Source organism: Triturus cristatus, chromosome 7 (assembly GCF_964204655.1).
Source record: "Triturus cristatus chromosome 7, aTriCri1.1, whole genome shotgun sequence".
Taxonomy (NCBI): Eukaryota; Metazoa; Chordata; class Amphibia; order Caudata; family Salamandridae; genus Triturus; species Triturus cristatus.
The window spans coordinates 329,962,083-329,977,362 of record NC_140590.1 but is presented as its reverse complement, the minus strand read 5'-3'; the positions used below and the strand labels follow the sequence as shown (position 1 = coordinate 329,977,362).

The 15,280-nt window shown below is 43.0% G+C and overlaps 1 protein-coding gene across 2 annotated transcripts in view; it reads left to right on the top strand.

Moving 5' to 3' along the window:
• The window catches only part of LOC146809599 (uncharacterized), a 253,425-nt gene that overhangs the window by 199,472 nt on the left and 38,673 nt on the right, over nt 1-15,280 (top strand). For both annotated transcript variants that reach the window (XM_085616439.1, XM_085616438.1), the window contains exons 17-18: nt 9,110-9,211; nt 11,366-11,483. In XM_085616439.1, coding sequence (XP_085472565.1) covers nt 9,110-9,211; nt 11,366-11,483 — 220 coding nt within the window. The remainder of the gene's footprint in view (nt 1-9,109; nt 9,212-11,365; nt 11,484-15,280) is intronic.

Here is a 15,280-nt window from a genome sequence, read left to right as displayed (position 1 = left end):
TACTGAAGAGTTTTCTTCAGTATGTCGAGCAAAGGTCCTGGGATGTTTATCCCTAAGGTGTCTCATCATAGAGTGATTTCCAAAGGAATACTTCTTCCTTGGATCTCCTCTAGATAAAACACGGTCACAAAGTCTGCAAGTGACCAGTGGAGCATTGACCTTTTTCTGCCCCTCTGGAAAAGTAAAATACTCCCACACAAAAGAATCCTTTTGTTTCCTCCTTCTCTGTCTGATGATGGTGCTGCTAGGCTCACTCTCAGAAGAGGTGTGCTGCTCTGCCATTGTATCTCAATGTCAATTCAGCTCCTTCTCCTAGGGGATCTCAAGCAGTAATGAGGGGAATGGGGTGTGGTGTGGGAAGTTTCTGGAACTGAAAGTACTTTCAACCAATGAAAAGTGTTCTTTGTGGATCACATGACCTACCGTGCGCGCTCCGTAAGCTTACGGTACGCGCTCGTAAACAAGTACGCATGCGCAAACGTGACGCTTACGGAGCGCTTACGGAACGCGTACGTAAGACGCACTCGCGCATGCGCATTACATGCCCCTGCGTAACCGCGACGTTGCTTCCGCGCAACGCGCATGCGTGTACGCGTACGTCACGTACGTATCATGTAAGCGCACTGTACTTATGACGTACGGAGCGCGTAGCGTCAGCTTACCGTACGCGCATCGTATCACGTAAGCGCACCGTACTTATGACGTACGGAGCGCGTAGCGTCAGCTTACCGTACGCGCATCGTATCACGTAAGCGCACCGTACTTATGACGTACGGAGCGCGTAGCGTCAGCTTACCGTACGCGCACGGCAAAAAATGCATAAAAAAAAAAAATACAAGTTTCAAGAGTTGTAGAAGATAATAACTGTGATGTACAACTGTATGTAAACATTAATTTTAAAAAACTTAACCATTCCATAATGCAGGATATAGTACATATATTATTTTATACATAGGTTGGATATTATTTTTTACCAAAAATCTCAAAAAAAAATTTGCATTTAAAAAACCGTACTAATTCACTGAAAAAACCATAGGTTTCACACACGTTATAGTTAGGAATTAGCATTTAAAAAACCTTGCAAATTCACTGAAAAAAACATAGGTTTCACACATGTTATAGTTAGCAGGACATTTCACTCGTGAAAAACCAATGAAATTCCCCCGTTATAGTTAGTGCAGGCAACTATAACTCACGCGACCGCAATCCTCTGCTGATGATGTCAAATATTACATCACTGATGACATATGTGTCTTTCTGAAAAAAAAATATTTGTAATACATGTATAGCTAAAAATGTATGGAAGAAGATGTAATGAAGATGCAGGAATCAGGATAAAGGTAGCAATATCCTTTAATAACTCGAAGAGCAGACCAGCATACAAACAGTCCTCCTCAAGTCTAGTAACTGTCTCACAATACAAAAGATACATTCCGTAATGACCTAACACGTTCTACTAAGAACACTAAGCTGTCATCATACAGAATTAAGAACTAAGAACACACTAAGAATGTAAACACAACACATCCCCCTTTTCCCAAAACAAAAATGAAAGCTAAAAAAAAACATAAAAATAATAATCATAAAAACAAACTTAAAAATACTAAAATTCCCTAATAGTCAACACCATAAAAAAATATCAAATGGATATGAACATTTAATAACTTAAGCGATACTAAACCTACTTATTCGTGACAATGTAATCTTTTAACCAGGAAGGCACCACCCTCTTTCTTGACGAACGACGATGAGAAATCGATCCATCAATAGGAGAAGAGGAGTCAGAAACAGTAAAATCCGAGGTTACAGAGTCTTGTGCAGAGATAATATTATTAGACACCAATTTATCCAATTCCTTACTAACTTCCTCCCTAACCAAAATAGGAATATTCCTGCATTTGTGTGCTTTGGGAGACGCATCTTGTTTTAGAATAATTTTGTGCTCAAATTTTCTAAGATTACCTAGAGCACTACTAAAAACATTCGGAAATTCCTTTAAAATTTCCTTACTCACTGTCTTACTGTCATCAACAACCAACACTTGTTCACTACTGTTGGGGTCCAAAATTATATGTAATTGTTTTTGGTCAAACCATCCGAGAACTGGTGGTCCCTTTTTCGCAATATATAATTTCCCTCTGCACTCTCTTCCTTTGAATTTAAAAACAAACCAACGATAACCCAGAAGATCAATGGTTTCACCACCATACCCTTCAGGGTGAATGTCAGGTTCCAATAACTGTACACCCACCTTTTGAATAAAAGAAGATTGCCCGAAATTTCTGCTTTACGCACAATTGCCAGAATATCATCCAAAGGTGCGTCACCATTTATCCATAGTCTATCTTGTATTGTGGGGTTAAAGGCATGCATTACTATTTGGTCCCTTATTAGATCCTCTTGTAACACCCCAAATTTGCAATCTAAAACCATTTTTTTTAAATCCGCTAAGTAATGATCAATACTTTCGTCTTTAGTTTGCTTCCTAGAAAATAATTTATACCTCGTAACGCCAATGCAGACCTTAGGCGCAAAATAGGTATCCAAATGTAGTAAGGTCAAAGCATATACATTCATATCACCTGGAAAACAATGTTTAGACATTCCTTCATACACTTTTAACCCAACTGGACCCAATGCATGTAACAGTAATCTTTTCTTTTGCGCATGAGATATTTTCCCTTCTTCATCCAATGCATCAATGTAATTGCAAAAGTAAGGTTTCGACTCCAACCATTTCAAGGGAGGTTCTGTTCCTGAAACCCAAAATGCTTGTGGGGCCGTAATATTATAATTGGGTTGACTCATAATGTGTTAGTTTATTACTTGCTTAGTCTCAAGATAAAACTTTTAAAATTGTATATAATACTCCTCGTTGAAACCCGGTTTGATTACCGGCAAGTACGTACGCTGTTTGTGCTGGAGCAATTGTAATCGAATATCATTGAAGCAACAAAAAAAAAAAATATATATATATATATAAACGAAATACTCTAAACTGGATCCACCACGCTTTTGATTACTCCTTCCGCTGAAAAATTCAGTGCAAACGTAGCGTTGACTTCTAATTCCTCTGAATCACGATTGCGCTGTGTTAAATGTGTTGAAACGTTGCTCTGCGCGTTATTTCCTTGTTCTGCCACGGAGTGACGGTATCCTAGCAACGCGTACACAGGGTTACGCACGCACGTTGCTATGACGCTTCCACGCTCGGCTTGATGATCGCGCACAAAATGCAGGCAGCAAGGGCGCGCTCGAGACACCGCAATGGCGAAGACGAGCTCGAGACTCAACGGACTCAGGTAGGTTCGCACGTCAATTACTTGACTTCCCTGTCTTATTTCCTTCGTTTTACTTGAAGATTCAGCTCCGTTGTCCGCTCCGCTCGCTCCGGTTCCCTTTTATCTTCCGATGCTCCCGAACAGCATAAGTTCGTAACTTCGGATCCCAGCTTGACAATCTTCTTAATTGTGCTTCCAAGGTTAATGTGGGTTCATCCGCTCTTCGAAACTCGTCGCCAGTGTAATGAAGATGCAGGAATCAGGATAAAGGTAGCAATATCCTTTAATAACTCGAAGAGCAGACCAGCATACAAACAGTCCTCCTCAAGTCTAGTAACTGTCTCACAATACAAAAGATACATTCCGTAATGACCTAACACGTTCTACTAAGAACACTAAGCTGTCATCATACAGAATTAAGAACTAAGAACACACTAAGAATGTAAACACAACAGAAGACATGGGTAAATAAGTGTCTAAATACAGTGATGTAATATTTGACATCATCAGCAGAGGATTGCGGTCGCGTGAGTTATAGTTGCCTGCACTAACTATAACGGGGGAATTTCATTGGTTTTTCACGAGTGAAATGTCCTGCTAACTATAACATGTGTGAAACCTATGGTTTTTTCAGTGAATATATATATATATATATATATATATTAGAAAGCACTCTCCTTTTTCGTATGTTACCCAACTGGAGCCGAGTAAAGAGAGCACGGACCACAGGATTCTTGTTCAATATCCGTTTGATTTATTCACTGAATCTCACAGACAAACGGCAGCCATTACGTGTTTCATCCCTCCTGGGGGACTTGATCACATGACGCAGTTCTACCAATGGCTGTTGAGTTTAAAGGGTTAAATTTTTTTCTTTTTGTATTTTTCATTGTGATTGGGCAGAATTTACCACATGGTTCTTAGTGCATAATATATTGTGTTTCAAATCACTTCTACAGATACTGTTCGACATTAAAACATTTCAGTCATAGTGACTCATAGTGTCGGGATAAATCCCACGGCATCTAGGTCAAAGAAGCTTCTTAATATCATGTAAATATGCCGTTTGATAGGAATCAACAACAATCGAGCTTTGTTTTCCTTGTCGATACCTTAATGGACTGACCTGGTACTGAATGAAGTACAGATGGAGTTTTAACTGTGCAAAAAATAGCCATACATACATATACTCATCTCCAGATATATAAATAAATATAAATTCAAATATGATATATTGGATTGGATAATAATAAATATTAGGTATTAAAATATCCATAAAATCATCATAAATATTTAATTGACCAAACATATAAATAAATGGAATCATACACTGTAAACATGTTTTGTTTCTCCTTCTCTGTACCTCATTATTTCTGGATTACAGTAAGTTCTGGGCCTATGCATATATACAACCACAACTTTCTGAAACAGAAAGATGACGACTCCTGTGTGAAAGAGTTTCCAAACACTTTATTTTATCCTTGGAGACAAGCCGGCGGTGTGCCGTAAATCACTCGCCTTCAGTCCTTACGCATTTCGGCTTTGCCATTAAATGCTTGATCACAGGTAGGCATCCATTAAACCGTTATAAGAAACACATTCTTTTTTTAAGCAAGGTCAGACTATCTGATTGGTCCATAGTCCAGCAATTACAGTTTCATGTTTAACGGGCGCATTGTCAACCATATTGTAATTCCACTAACCCTGCAGATTTTTAAATATCTATTATTGTTTCAAACGTTCACACTGCAGGCCGTATTACTCATATGCCATATGTGAAAATGCGCTAAATAAAAGTGCAGCCACATCACCTATGCTATTTCAATCTAAAGGCGCGTGTTTGAAACATTCCACACCAGCATGTACAATAAAATAGCCCACTTGCATCCTTTGCCCACAATCTCTTACGAAGTTTTCTTGGGCGCAATCCCTTTTATTTTGTTGAGTTGGGTGGGCGGGTCAGGCTCCTCACAATACATCCATCTCACAGTTCCCCTCGAAAGAGGCCCAGACCCCGACAGGGTGGAGATATATATATATATATATATATATATATATATATATATGTATATATATATATCTATATATATCTCGTAACATAACGCAGGGGTGAAGAAACGAGCTGCTTGACCCCAGAAATAGGAGACCTGATGCAATTAAATGCATCAACTTTGGAGTAGCATTCTTTACCATTTGAGTCCAATAGCGGAAGAAAACAATCTGAGGTGGAGCTAGAATGCTTTTACATTATCAGCAAATGTGTGAGGCACAATTGGCCTTGTGACCTGAACTTCTGTGAAGAAAACGGGTAGTAAATGTCTGGGCCCAATAGCAGATGGAGTATGCAGAGTGTGTATATTTACATCTTCACATGCTACAAACATAGCGCCAGTCAGAAGAAGGATGAGACAATTCCTACCTTAGTTGTAAAATATCACCTTGGATCAATAGATACTCTCAATGTTAACCAAAGTGATGCAGTACTCAAAGTAGTTCTGTCACAGACACCTTGTAGGTGTATTCATGAAGCCCTCACCCACCAACCTAGTTGGTGGCATGCTTCATCATCGGGCCCACCCAGTGACACCTAGTATGTCCCGGGTGTGCTACGACGCCTGATTACAGCGGAGCTGGTATATTGCTGAGAGTGCAGTGAGGTTGGGTGAATTGTGATTTAAAACGTCTTGGTGGTGGTCCCAGTACCCGAGGGTAAATTAAATTTTAATAACTGGGCCGACACCAGCGGTTAAAAGTAAGGCTACAGGACGTGTAAGGGTGGAGAGTTACTGCCCCCTGCGTCCTTCAGATGGTCGACATGTTTCAGCCAGTGCCTTAGAGTATTCTGGCTTTCCTCAGGACCGTTTTTAAAAGGGTGTGGTGAAAATAAAACAGACTTAGTGTTGTGGTACAGACTATGTGATACACTCACTAAGGCGTTTTTCTATGTGTGAGAGGGGGATTCCCTTCTCATGCATACGCGTTGGGTTATTAGCCAAGGCTTCCTGGAGGGAAGCGGTAAGGGGATGACCAGTCTTTCTGGTCAGTGCCTGCCTTGTACCTGTTGTCCCGCCGTCGTCCTCCGGTAGGACGACGGCGGGACAACAGGTACAAGGCAGGCACTGACCAGAAAGACTGGTCATCCCCTTACCGCATAGAAAAACGCCTTGTTCACTTGTGTCATCTTGTAATTAAACTAGACAGCACCGGTACATATCTGCTCATGCAGACATGCCTCACATGTAATATAATGAGTACTGCTTTGGAGGTACAGGCCTGCTGTAGGGGTGACTATATTACATGCAGTGAATTTGTCAAGGCACACAGTGGGTGTGCCATATCATGTTTTCATTCATGGTTTGCACCACAAGACTCCGTATGCAATGGTAGGCTGCATGCAGTCTGTATGGGGGTCCCTTAGGGTGGCATAATACATGCTGAAGCTCTTAGAGCCCTTCTTTGGTAAGCATGCCCTAGGTGCCAGGGGTACCACTTACTAGGCACTTAACATGGATTCCAAAGTGTGTGGCAGTTGTGTTACAATTAGACCACTCTACCTCATTTTAGGGCAAGAACACTGGCATTGGGCCTAGTTAGAAGGAACCGATTATACATCATTACAAAAACATCATTACCAGTGGCCAAAAGTGGGGTTGACCATAACAAAAAGGGGTACTTCCCTACATTAAGTGGTCAACATTATCAGTTCAAAGTATTGCCACAGCCCCAAAGGTGTTCACCAAATGCTCAGCTCTGGTGGCCGCCCACCCCTGAAGGAGAAGTATTCACATGTACCCTTATCTTTATGATTGGTTGATCAAGAGTGCAGGCAAGTAACTGTGACTGCTGCACACTCAGACGACCATCTCCCTCCTCCACAGGTTGAGATTTACCATAAACGTCACCCAAGCCCTTCTCCATCCTCTTCAGATTCAGCCCATCTTAGGGGGCACCATCAGTTCAATCATGGGCAGAACCTACACCAGTCAAGCCAGGGGACAAGCTTTCCAACAACTACTGCTTCAGTTTCAGCATCATCATCACCTAACAGTCCAAACAGCAGTGCATCTACTAGGATTGATAGCCTCCGGCATAACGATAGTTCCACATGCCAAACTACACATGCGTCCTTACTAGCAGTGCCTATTGGTCACAATCGGTGGGTCAGTGGAAAGCTCTAACATTGATATGCGCCAGCACCTATTGCTCTCTGAAGTGGTGGAAGAGCAACATCTCAAGCAGGACCGGCCTTTCAAGGACTCCATTCCATAGGTGACCATCACCACTGATGCCTCACTCTCAGGATGGGGATTACATCACCAAGATCTGACAGTTCAGGGTTTGTGATTACCACATCAGCAAGGCCCACACATCTATCACTTGGAGCTTTTAGCCCTTCAGACAACTTTCAAGGCCTTCCTATGAGTTATCTGACACAAAGTGGACCTCGTAAAGACAGACCGTATGACCACAATGGATTGCTTAGAGAATGAGGGCTGCATACGCTACCCGTAGTTATCAGCTCTAGTGCAGAGTATTTGGCACTGGGCAATTTGCCATCTGATACACTTCCAGGCGGAGTACCTCTCGGGGTGGACAAAGAATTTGCAGACCTGCTCAGCAGGATGCAGCAACCAGTCCGTGATTGGGAACCCTACTCACAAGTCCTACTCCTGTACTTCCATCGTTGAGGTGTCCCTTAGATGGATCTCTTATCCACTGCTCACAAAACAAAGTGCCACAACGATGCCTCTAGCTCTCAACACCCCCAGTCCATGGGCAATGCTCTACAAATGAACTAGTCAGGGATCTTTGCTTTTCCTCTTTTCCCACTCATTCCAAATGTTGTCAGGAAACTCCGGCAAACCTCCCTTACCTTCATTCTGGTGGCTCCCACATGGGTCAGACAACCCTGGATCCCGACCCGACGATACTATGTGACTAGAAAGACTTCTTCAAACAAAAAACAAGTTGCAAATGTCCAAGCCTAAAACTAAATGTCAGGAGTACACGAAGCATGTGAATCTACAGCACTACATGCTATAAACAGATGCTTACAGGGTAAGACATTTTTTCCTTCTAGATTAAATGAGGAGAGTTCCACTGAAATGGGGTGATCCTTAAGAGGAGCCTTGTGGAGGAGGTTAGCATTGAGATAGTGCACTGTTCAGTTAGAAGAGAGTTCCAGCACATTTGTTCCATTAGGACAGATGTCTTGAAACCTGGGAGAAGGAAGGACATGTTGGTCCAGTGGTCAACAGGGAAACTGAATCATGTAGTTCGCACTTGAGCAAATGGTGTCATCCTTGGCAAATCACTTTATCCTCATATGACCCACTTTGTTTATCTGCCAAAATTGTGAGCCTGAGCTCCAGTAAAACGTGTCATAGAAAATGCTGACTTTAACTAGCTGCTAAGTCAGGGTTGGACCATTTCATCTCTGCCTCACGTCTTTGACTTGCATTTATTCGTTTCCAGTAGAAAGGCAGCTTTGTTGCGATATGTGTTTGTTTCGACATGCTGTGTAACACTTGTGCCTTGTTTGTAAACTCCAGCACATGTGGCATGACCTATACAAATAAATGGGGGATTTCTGACAGGCTGGTGCCTCTAAGAATTGAGACAACATCAGTTTTATGTTAGGTTACATCTACATGCAGCTGACTTTGTCTACAAACTGCTAACATAAAAACAGCCTGTCCTATTAATGAATCGTCCTGTACCCTTGTTCGTCAGTCCACCTCTGTTGCCTTGTGTTTTTCTCCTGTGTTTTCCCAGTTAGTGGTGAGAATTATAGGTGATTGCTTTTTTGCTATTCTGCTCCCGTGCAGGACATAGAGGTCATCCCACCAAGGCCCCCTCTACCCAAAGATCATTCCACCACACCAGCAGCAGAGACTGAACGACAGACGAATGGTAACAACAACAACCAGGTATGGAGAGCATAATAACCCATAAAAATACTGAAATAACTACTAACCTTGGTATCTGAAGCAGCGTGTTGCTTGTTGTAAATCACTTCTTCACCTCGTCAGGACTTGTAAGCATGATATCAATGCAACTACAAAACATTGCAGTGCAATATAATACAATAATTGGAAAAGTAATCGATAAATGGAGTGTTTAGACGGGGAAAAAAGTTCCCAAGCCGCCTACAGTGTTGATCTATCAATTCCTGCCTGTCTCCATATCTTTGATCCACTTGTACCCTTTCTCTTTTCTGTCAGCCTTCCACTTATCACCTCTTCTCACCCATTTTGTCTGAACATATTGTCTATGCTTGAGAAATCACTTGCCAATAGACCTCTAAACCTGGCGATCATACCAAAATGAACAGTGGCCAAAAGGACTGAATAAGAGCATGAAACTTTAGGCTTAATTGTTTGAGTGGCAACCTGTGGGTAGAACCAGTTATCCAACTTTGAAATGCCCACTCTCGCTGACTAGCTAAGAATCTTCTGCGCTCTAACATTGATCCCAAATAGCGGTAAAAGAGAGGAAATTACTTTAGCAACTTCAAATAGAGACACAACATTCCTTTACTTCACTGCCTCTTGTGCTCTTTCATGCTTGCTCTCTTTCATTTCCTCTTTCTCTTCCCCTTTCACTCGATTTATCTGTCTCCTCTGTGCATTATTCCTGTGTTCCTCTCACCTTTGTCTCTATCTCAATTTTTTTATTTTCCTGCAGGCCTCCTCCTTTCCCTTTTCCTTTCTAGCCATCTCTCTCGCCTGTCTTTAACCTTCTATCATTTTTCCTGACCTTTCCAGACCATATTGTACCTACCTCTTTTCATATTCCTTTCACATTATATGACCCCCTTCAAGCTTAACAATTTACTTAGGTACACCTGATCTGTCTCTTATTTGTAGCTGTCAAGTATTTGTTACAAATCTTAATGTTGTGGATGCTGCCAAAAGTTCTTGTGCAAAACAGTGTGACTTAATTGGTAAAGTGTAGCATAGATCCTGTTAGAAGCATGTTTTTTGTATCCATATTCTCTGTGTAGTAGTTCAATATCTGGGCTTATGTTGAGATATGTGAGCAATGTGATGGTACACCTGATTTCTTTTAGTGTGTATGATAACACTGGACTCTGAACAGAATATAATGCTTCCTAGACACTGGAAGAGGCTAGTGAGGCCTCTAACTATCCTTCCAATGCAGAATCTTTTTATGGATGGTACAGAATGTCCTTTAGCTCAGAAGAAGAGCTCTAATTATGGCGTCTTTAGAGATTCATGACCTACACGTGAAGTTTGTAAGGGGTGATTGGGAGAGTGGTTGCCTTTGTGAGACAGGTGTTTGGAGTGGAACAGTCTTCAAAATATTAGGAATGTGGTTGGGATAGTGGCAGCCAGTGGGTACAGTAGGAGTCCTGGTAGACTTGTATTCCCAGGATTCTGATGAGTGTGGTTGGATGAAGGAACACATGTCCATGTGAGCTGCTGCAATTGGTGGCTATGTTTACTGAAGTGTCAGAGGTGTGATGGATGTTTGGGAATATAGGAGTTGCTTTGAGGATTGAGGGATGTTTAGAAGTGTGGAGACAGCCCGATTTAGGTAGGTTGTGTTAAAGGTTGTGGCAGTGCCTGACAATTGTAGGGTCTACTCACAACTGTGGTGCTGCTGAGGAGCTGTAGGATGTGTTTAAAACCATAGCAGTCAGTGTCTGGGAGGTGTAGCAGGTGTAAGAAACTGTGGCAGTCCCTGAGACCCTGAGAATTGTAGAGGGTGGTTGAAGGTGTGCCAGCCAGTGGGACCTGTATGAGGGTGTGGTTGCCCAAGGATGCTGCAGGCACTGACTAGTTGTGATGATGTGTGGTCTGTGGAACAGGGTTGAAACTCCTGTGAGCTAAAAACGTGCATGGCTCGAATTAAAACTGCACCTTACATTACACTTTCCAGCAGGAGTGAAGTAACTCTGATGCAGGAAGAGTGAAGTGAAGTTTAGTAATGTGCCTTGACCTGTGTATTTTGGTATGATTTGAAGGTAGGACCCTCCTGAAAAACTTGAATCAAGGAAGATGATTGTATGCCAAACCAGTGCTGAGCCTCAACAAATTCTTCTTTCATTTGATGCTCAGGGGCAGAAGGAATTCTCTTCCAAGCATGCAGTCACAAATGTATCTAACCCCGCAGGACAGCGGCTGCTGGAACACTCATCGGGGTCTGCATTCACTGCCTCATTGAGTGCGCATGGAGGTGAGGAAGCTTTTATACATTGGACAAGGACCTTATCTAAGGATGGCAAATGCTGCCTGTCTGAAGTCTCTTTAAAATCTTCCTTTTCTGATGTTGTGAATTGCACAATATCCATGCTGATCATAACTAACAGACCCGATGCAATGCTTATGAGCACACACTATTTATACCAACATATAGCACCTACTATGACTAGCAGACCAAATGCAATGCTTATGACCACACACTATGTATACCAATAAATACAAAAAAATTAATGCAACTGAAAAACAGCACATAAGCCACTTAATACTATAACTTTCATAGTTGTCTCTGTCAAAGTGGTAAGAGTAATGTGATATATAATCTCATCTTTAAGATGATTTACATTTGTAATTGCATCTGTTTAATTAAGAGTGTGATCATGAGTATTGCATTAGGCTTGTGAGTTATGGTTTGTATGGCTGTTGTGTGAGGTATTGATTGTGCTCCTAACCAGAATTTATAATCCGCGTTAACCATAATTTCATTTCAACCATTGTTTTTTAACGATATATATTTTTGATACATGCTGTGCATACTCCTGTCATCAGTGTTGTGCTCGGACGTATGCAACTTTTGTTTTTTCAAAGAGGACTTTAAATACTGAGATATAGTGACTTCACCTATTACTGGTAATACGCTTGGGCATTGGTTCCATTTTTACTTTGGTTTCATCCTTGTTTGAACAATGCTCCGGGTCCATTTCGCTCTGTGTTCGACTCGCTTGCCTTTGAACTTCTCCATATCATTAGGAAGTAAAATACTATTGTCTACAGATTCTTCCATGTCACTGTAATGGAATTCCTTTCCAATACTGGCCACAGTGTAGAGCAAAGTACCCTTGGACAGACTACCATCAGGTTTGCAACCTTTGTCTGTTCGCAGAGCACAATAACACCTCCTGTATGGCTTGTCTTGCCTACCAATCTGATGTACCAATATGAACTGCAGTTTGTTCGACGTTACATGCACAGGCACTCCAGTGTTGAGGTGGAAGACCAACCAGGATCCTGCAATGAGCAGACCGTACACTTCAGCCCGAGCTGAGCTCATACTCAGAGTTGGAGTTGGGAGAACCACAGGTTATCACTTGGGGAGGGTAGTCCTTCCTATCTTTTAGGTCCTTATGAGGCCTGTTTCCACTTCAAGCCTCAGTATCACCCCTGGAATTATTATAATGTTGATCTACCTGGGGACACTGACCCAGGCTTCAATCCTGCCAAACTGTCCCCTCCAGACGACACCACGAGGTCCTTTATTGAGCTGCAGCCTTTCATAAAGTGAACTTACACAAAGTCCAAGAGGATGAGAATTTCGTGGTGGAAATGCTCTCCTCCATACACTACTTCCTCAAATGTTTACCCATGTTCAAGGACATGCTGAAGTCTGCTCCTAGAAGGTGCAAGGAGCCAGCTGTAGGAAACTGGATTTTTGTTGAGACGCCCCCCCCCCCCCACGTTTTTCATGGTATTTGATGCAACTTTGACTGAAGTGCGCTGCTAACCAGGTCCCCAGTGCCAATGTTCTTTCCCCAAAACAAGACACCTGGTCACTTTATCCCCAAGTGACCAGGCCTTTAGCACCTGTCTAAGTCCCTTGTAAGTGGTACCTCTAGTCCCTAGGTCATGGGTACTAAAGTGGGTCCCTAAGAGTTGCAGCATATCTTGAGTCACTGTAAAGGACCCAGCACCAAACTCATACTGACTACCACTGCAGGCTGCTTGACAAGGTGCTCTAAAAAGTGAAAAAATGACATGACGCAAACGTGTGTGCCATGTACCCTAAACACTGCATGTAATAAGTCACCCCTACAGCAGTTCCTACAACCCTAAGGCAGGGTGCATTATATTACATGTGAGGACATACCTGCATGAGCAGATATGCCCATGTGCTAGCTAGGACCATTACCGACAGTACAAGTGAACCGGGAAGCCATCTTAGGGTTTGTACTGGGCACTAGTCAAAAAGAGTACCACAGCTACATAATGGCTTCACTGAAACATATGGTGTTTGGTATCAAACACCTTGTATTAATAAACCCACACTGATTCCAGTGGTGGATTTATTAATGCATGTACCCAGAAGGTACCCTAGAGGTACCTCATTGAAACCTACTAGCCTTCTAGGGTGCTGGCTGACTAGTCCAGTCCAGCCTGCCACCAGACATGAGTTTCTGACCCACTAAGAGGTGGGAGCTCTGCTTTCATAAGACAGGAAAATGCCTGCTCTGGGGAGAGGTGTTATCACCTTCTCCCCCAGGAAGGCTGGTAAATCAGCATAGCAGAGCAGGAGGCTTCAAAGGCCTCTGTCGCCTTTGATATGCCTCCCCAGGCTTCTATAGACAGGGGAAATGCCCCCCCCCTGCCTGGGCCATCTGGCACCAGGACAGGCGGTAAAAGCAGACTCCAAAAAACCCAGAGGCTGCCAGTGCTTCACCAATTGCCAAAGGAAATCCCTTGGAGTAGAGGAGCCACAGGCTTAAAAGAAACAAGACAAGGTACACTGACCTGCCACCTATGGAGCCTACCAATGCAGCAGCCACCCAGGAAGAGGTAACCGTGCTCCTACAGGTCAGATCTGTCCCCCCGCTCCAAGTGTGGGGATGCCAGGACTGACTGGAACCACACAGTACCAATACCTGGGTTACTGGATGCATTGCAGCAGCTAACACTTGTTGTGTCCCTGTGTGCCAAGGATCTCAAGGGTGGAGGTTCCCCCAGACTCGTCCCTCAGTCCCATGTTGCAGCCTCTTTTTGACCGGACTGTTCCACATTTAAGTAAATGGGACACCCAACGCCATGACACACTTCTGCACCAGAATTGCCCGAGAGCCTCCCTAGGAGACCTGTTGGTGTGGCGTCCGACCTTGCCCCATACTCACCTTAAGTCCTGGAGAACAGTCCCGTAAGTCGCTGTCAAATGCCCGAATGCAGTACTTGTTTTTCCCCATAGGATAACATTAGCACACCTAAAAACTGCACTGTCAACTTTTGAAACTGTAAAAATTCGTAACTTGAAAAGTACTTCACTAATTCTGATGATCTTGATATTTAAATTCATATAAAAGTACATGTTGTTTATATAAATTGGTGTTGGATTTCTTTTTTGAGTGAATGTTTCACCTACTGCCTTTGTGTGTTTAATAAAGGCTTAGCGCTCCCCTCTAATATGCCTAACTGCTCGCCCACACTGCCACAAAAGAAAGCCTTCTGGGTGTCATTGTGCCTCTGTAATTCCTTTAGGGTTTGTCTGAACTCTTTACACAGTGTACATCTTTTTGGTCCACTATATAAAGAGCCAGGTCCCTACACCAGTCAAATCCAGGGTGATGACTCCTAGGGTGGACAAGAAATATAAAGCTTCTCCCTCAGATCCTCCTTACATCAGAGATGCCCTCCCCACAGACTCCCTCTTATTGCGCACAACCCATAAGCATACCAATGAGTACTGGTGATGCTCTACCCCTGGACACGGAGAAGAGGAAAATTGGCTTGGCTGATAAAAATGTTTTCGCCCTATCAGTCACTCATTGGCGTATCACCAATTCAATCGGCCTGCCCTCTAGGTACGACTGGGCCCACTGGGATGAAATGATGGTGCTCCTCCAACATCTCCCAGAGCAGTACCCAAAATATTGCCATGACCTTTTCGCCGAAGAAAAAATCATCCAGCACAACGATTTAGTGCACCCTAGACCCCGCGAAAAATGTGGCGTGGGGAATCAACTTGAGGGCACTCATCCAACGCCATGCCTGGTGGAAGAGGTGTGGCGCAGT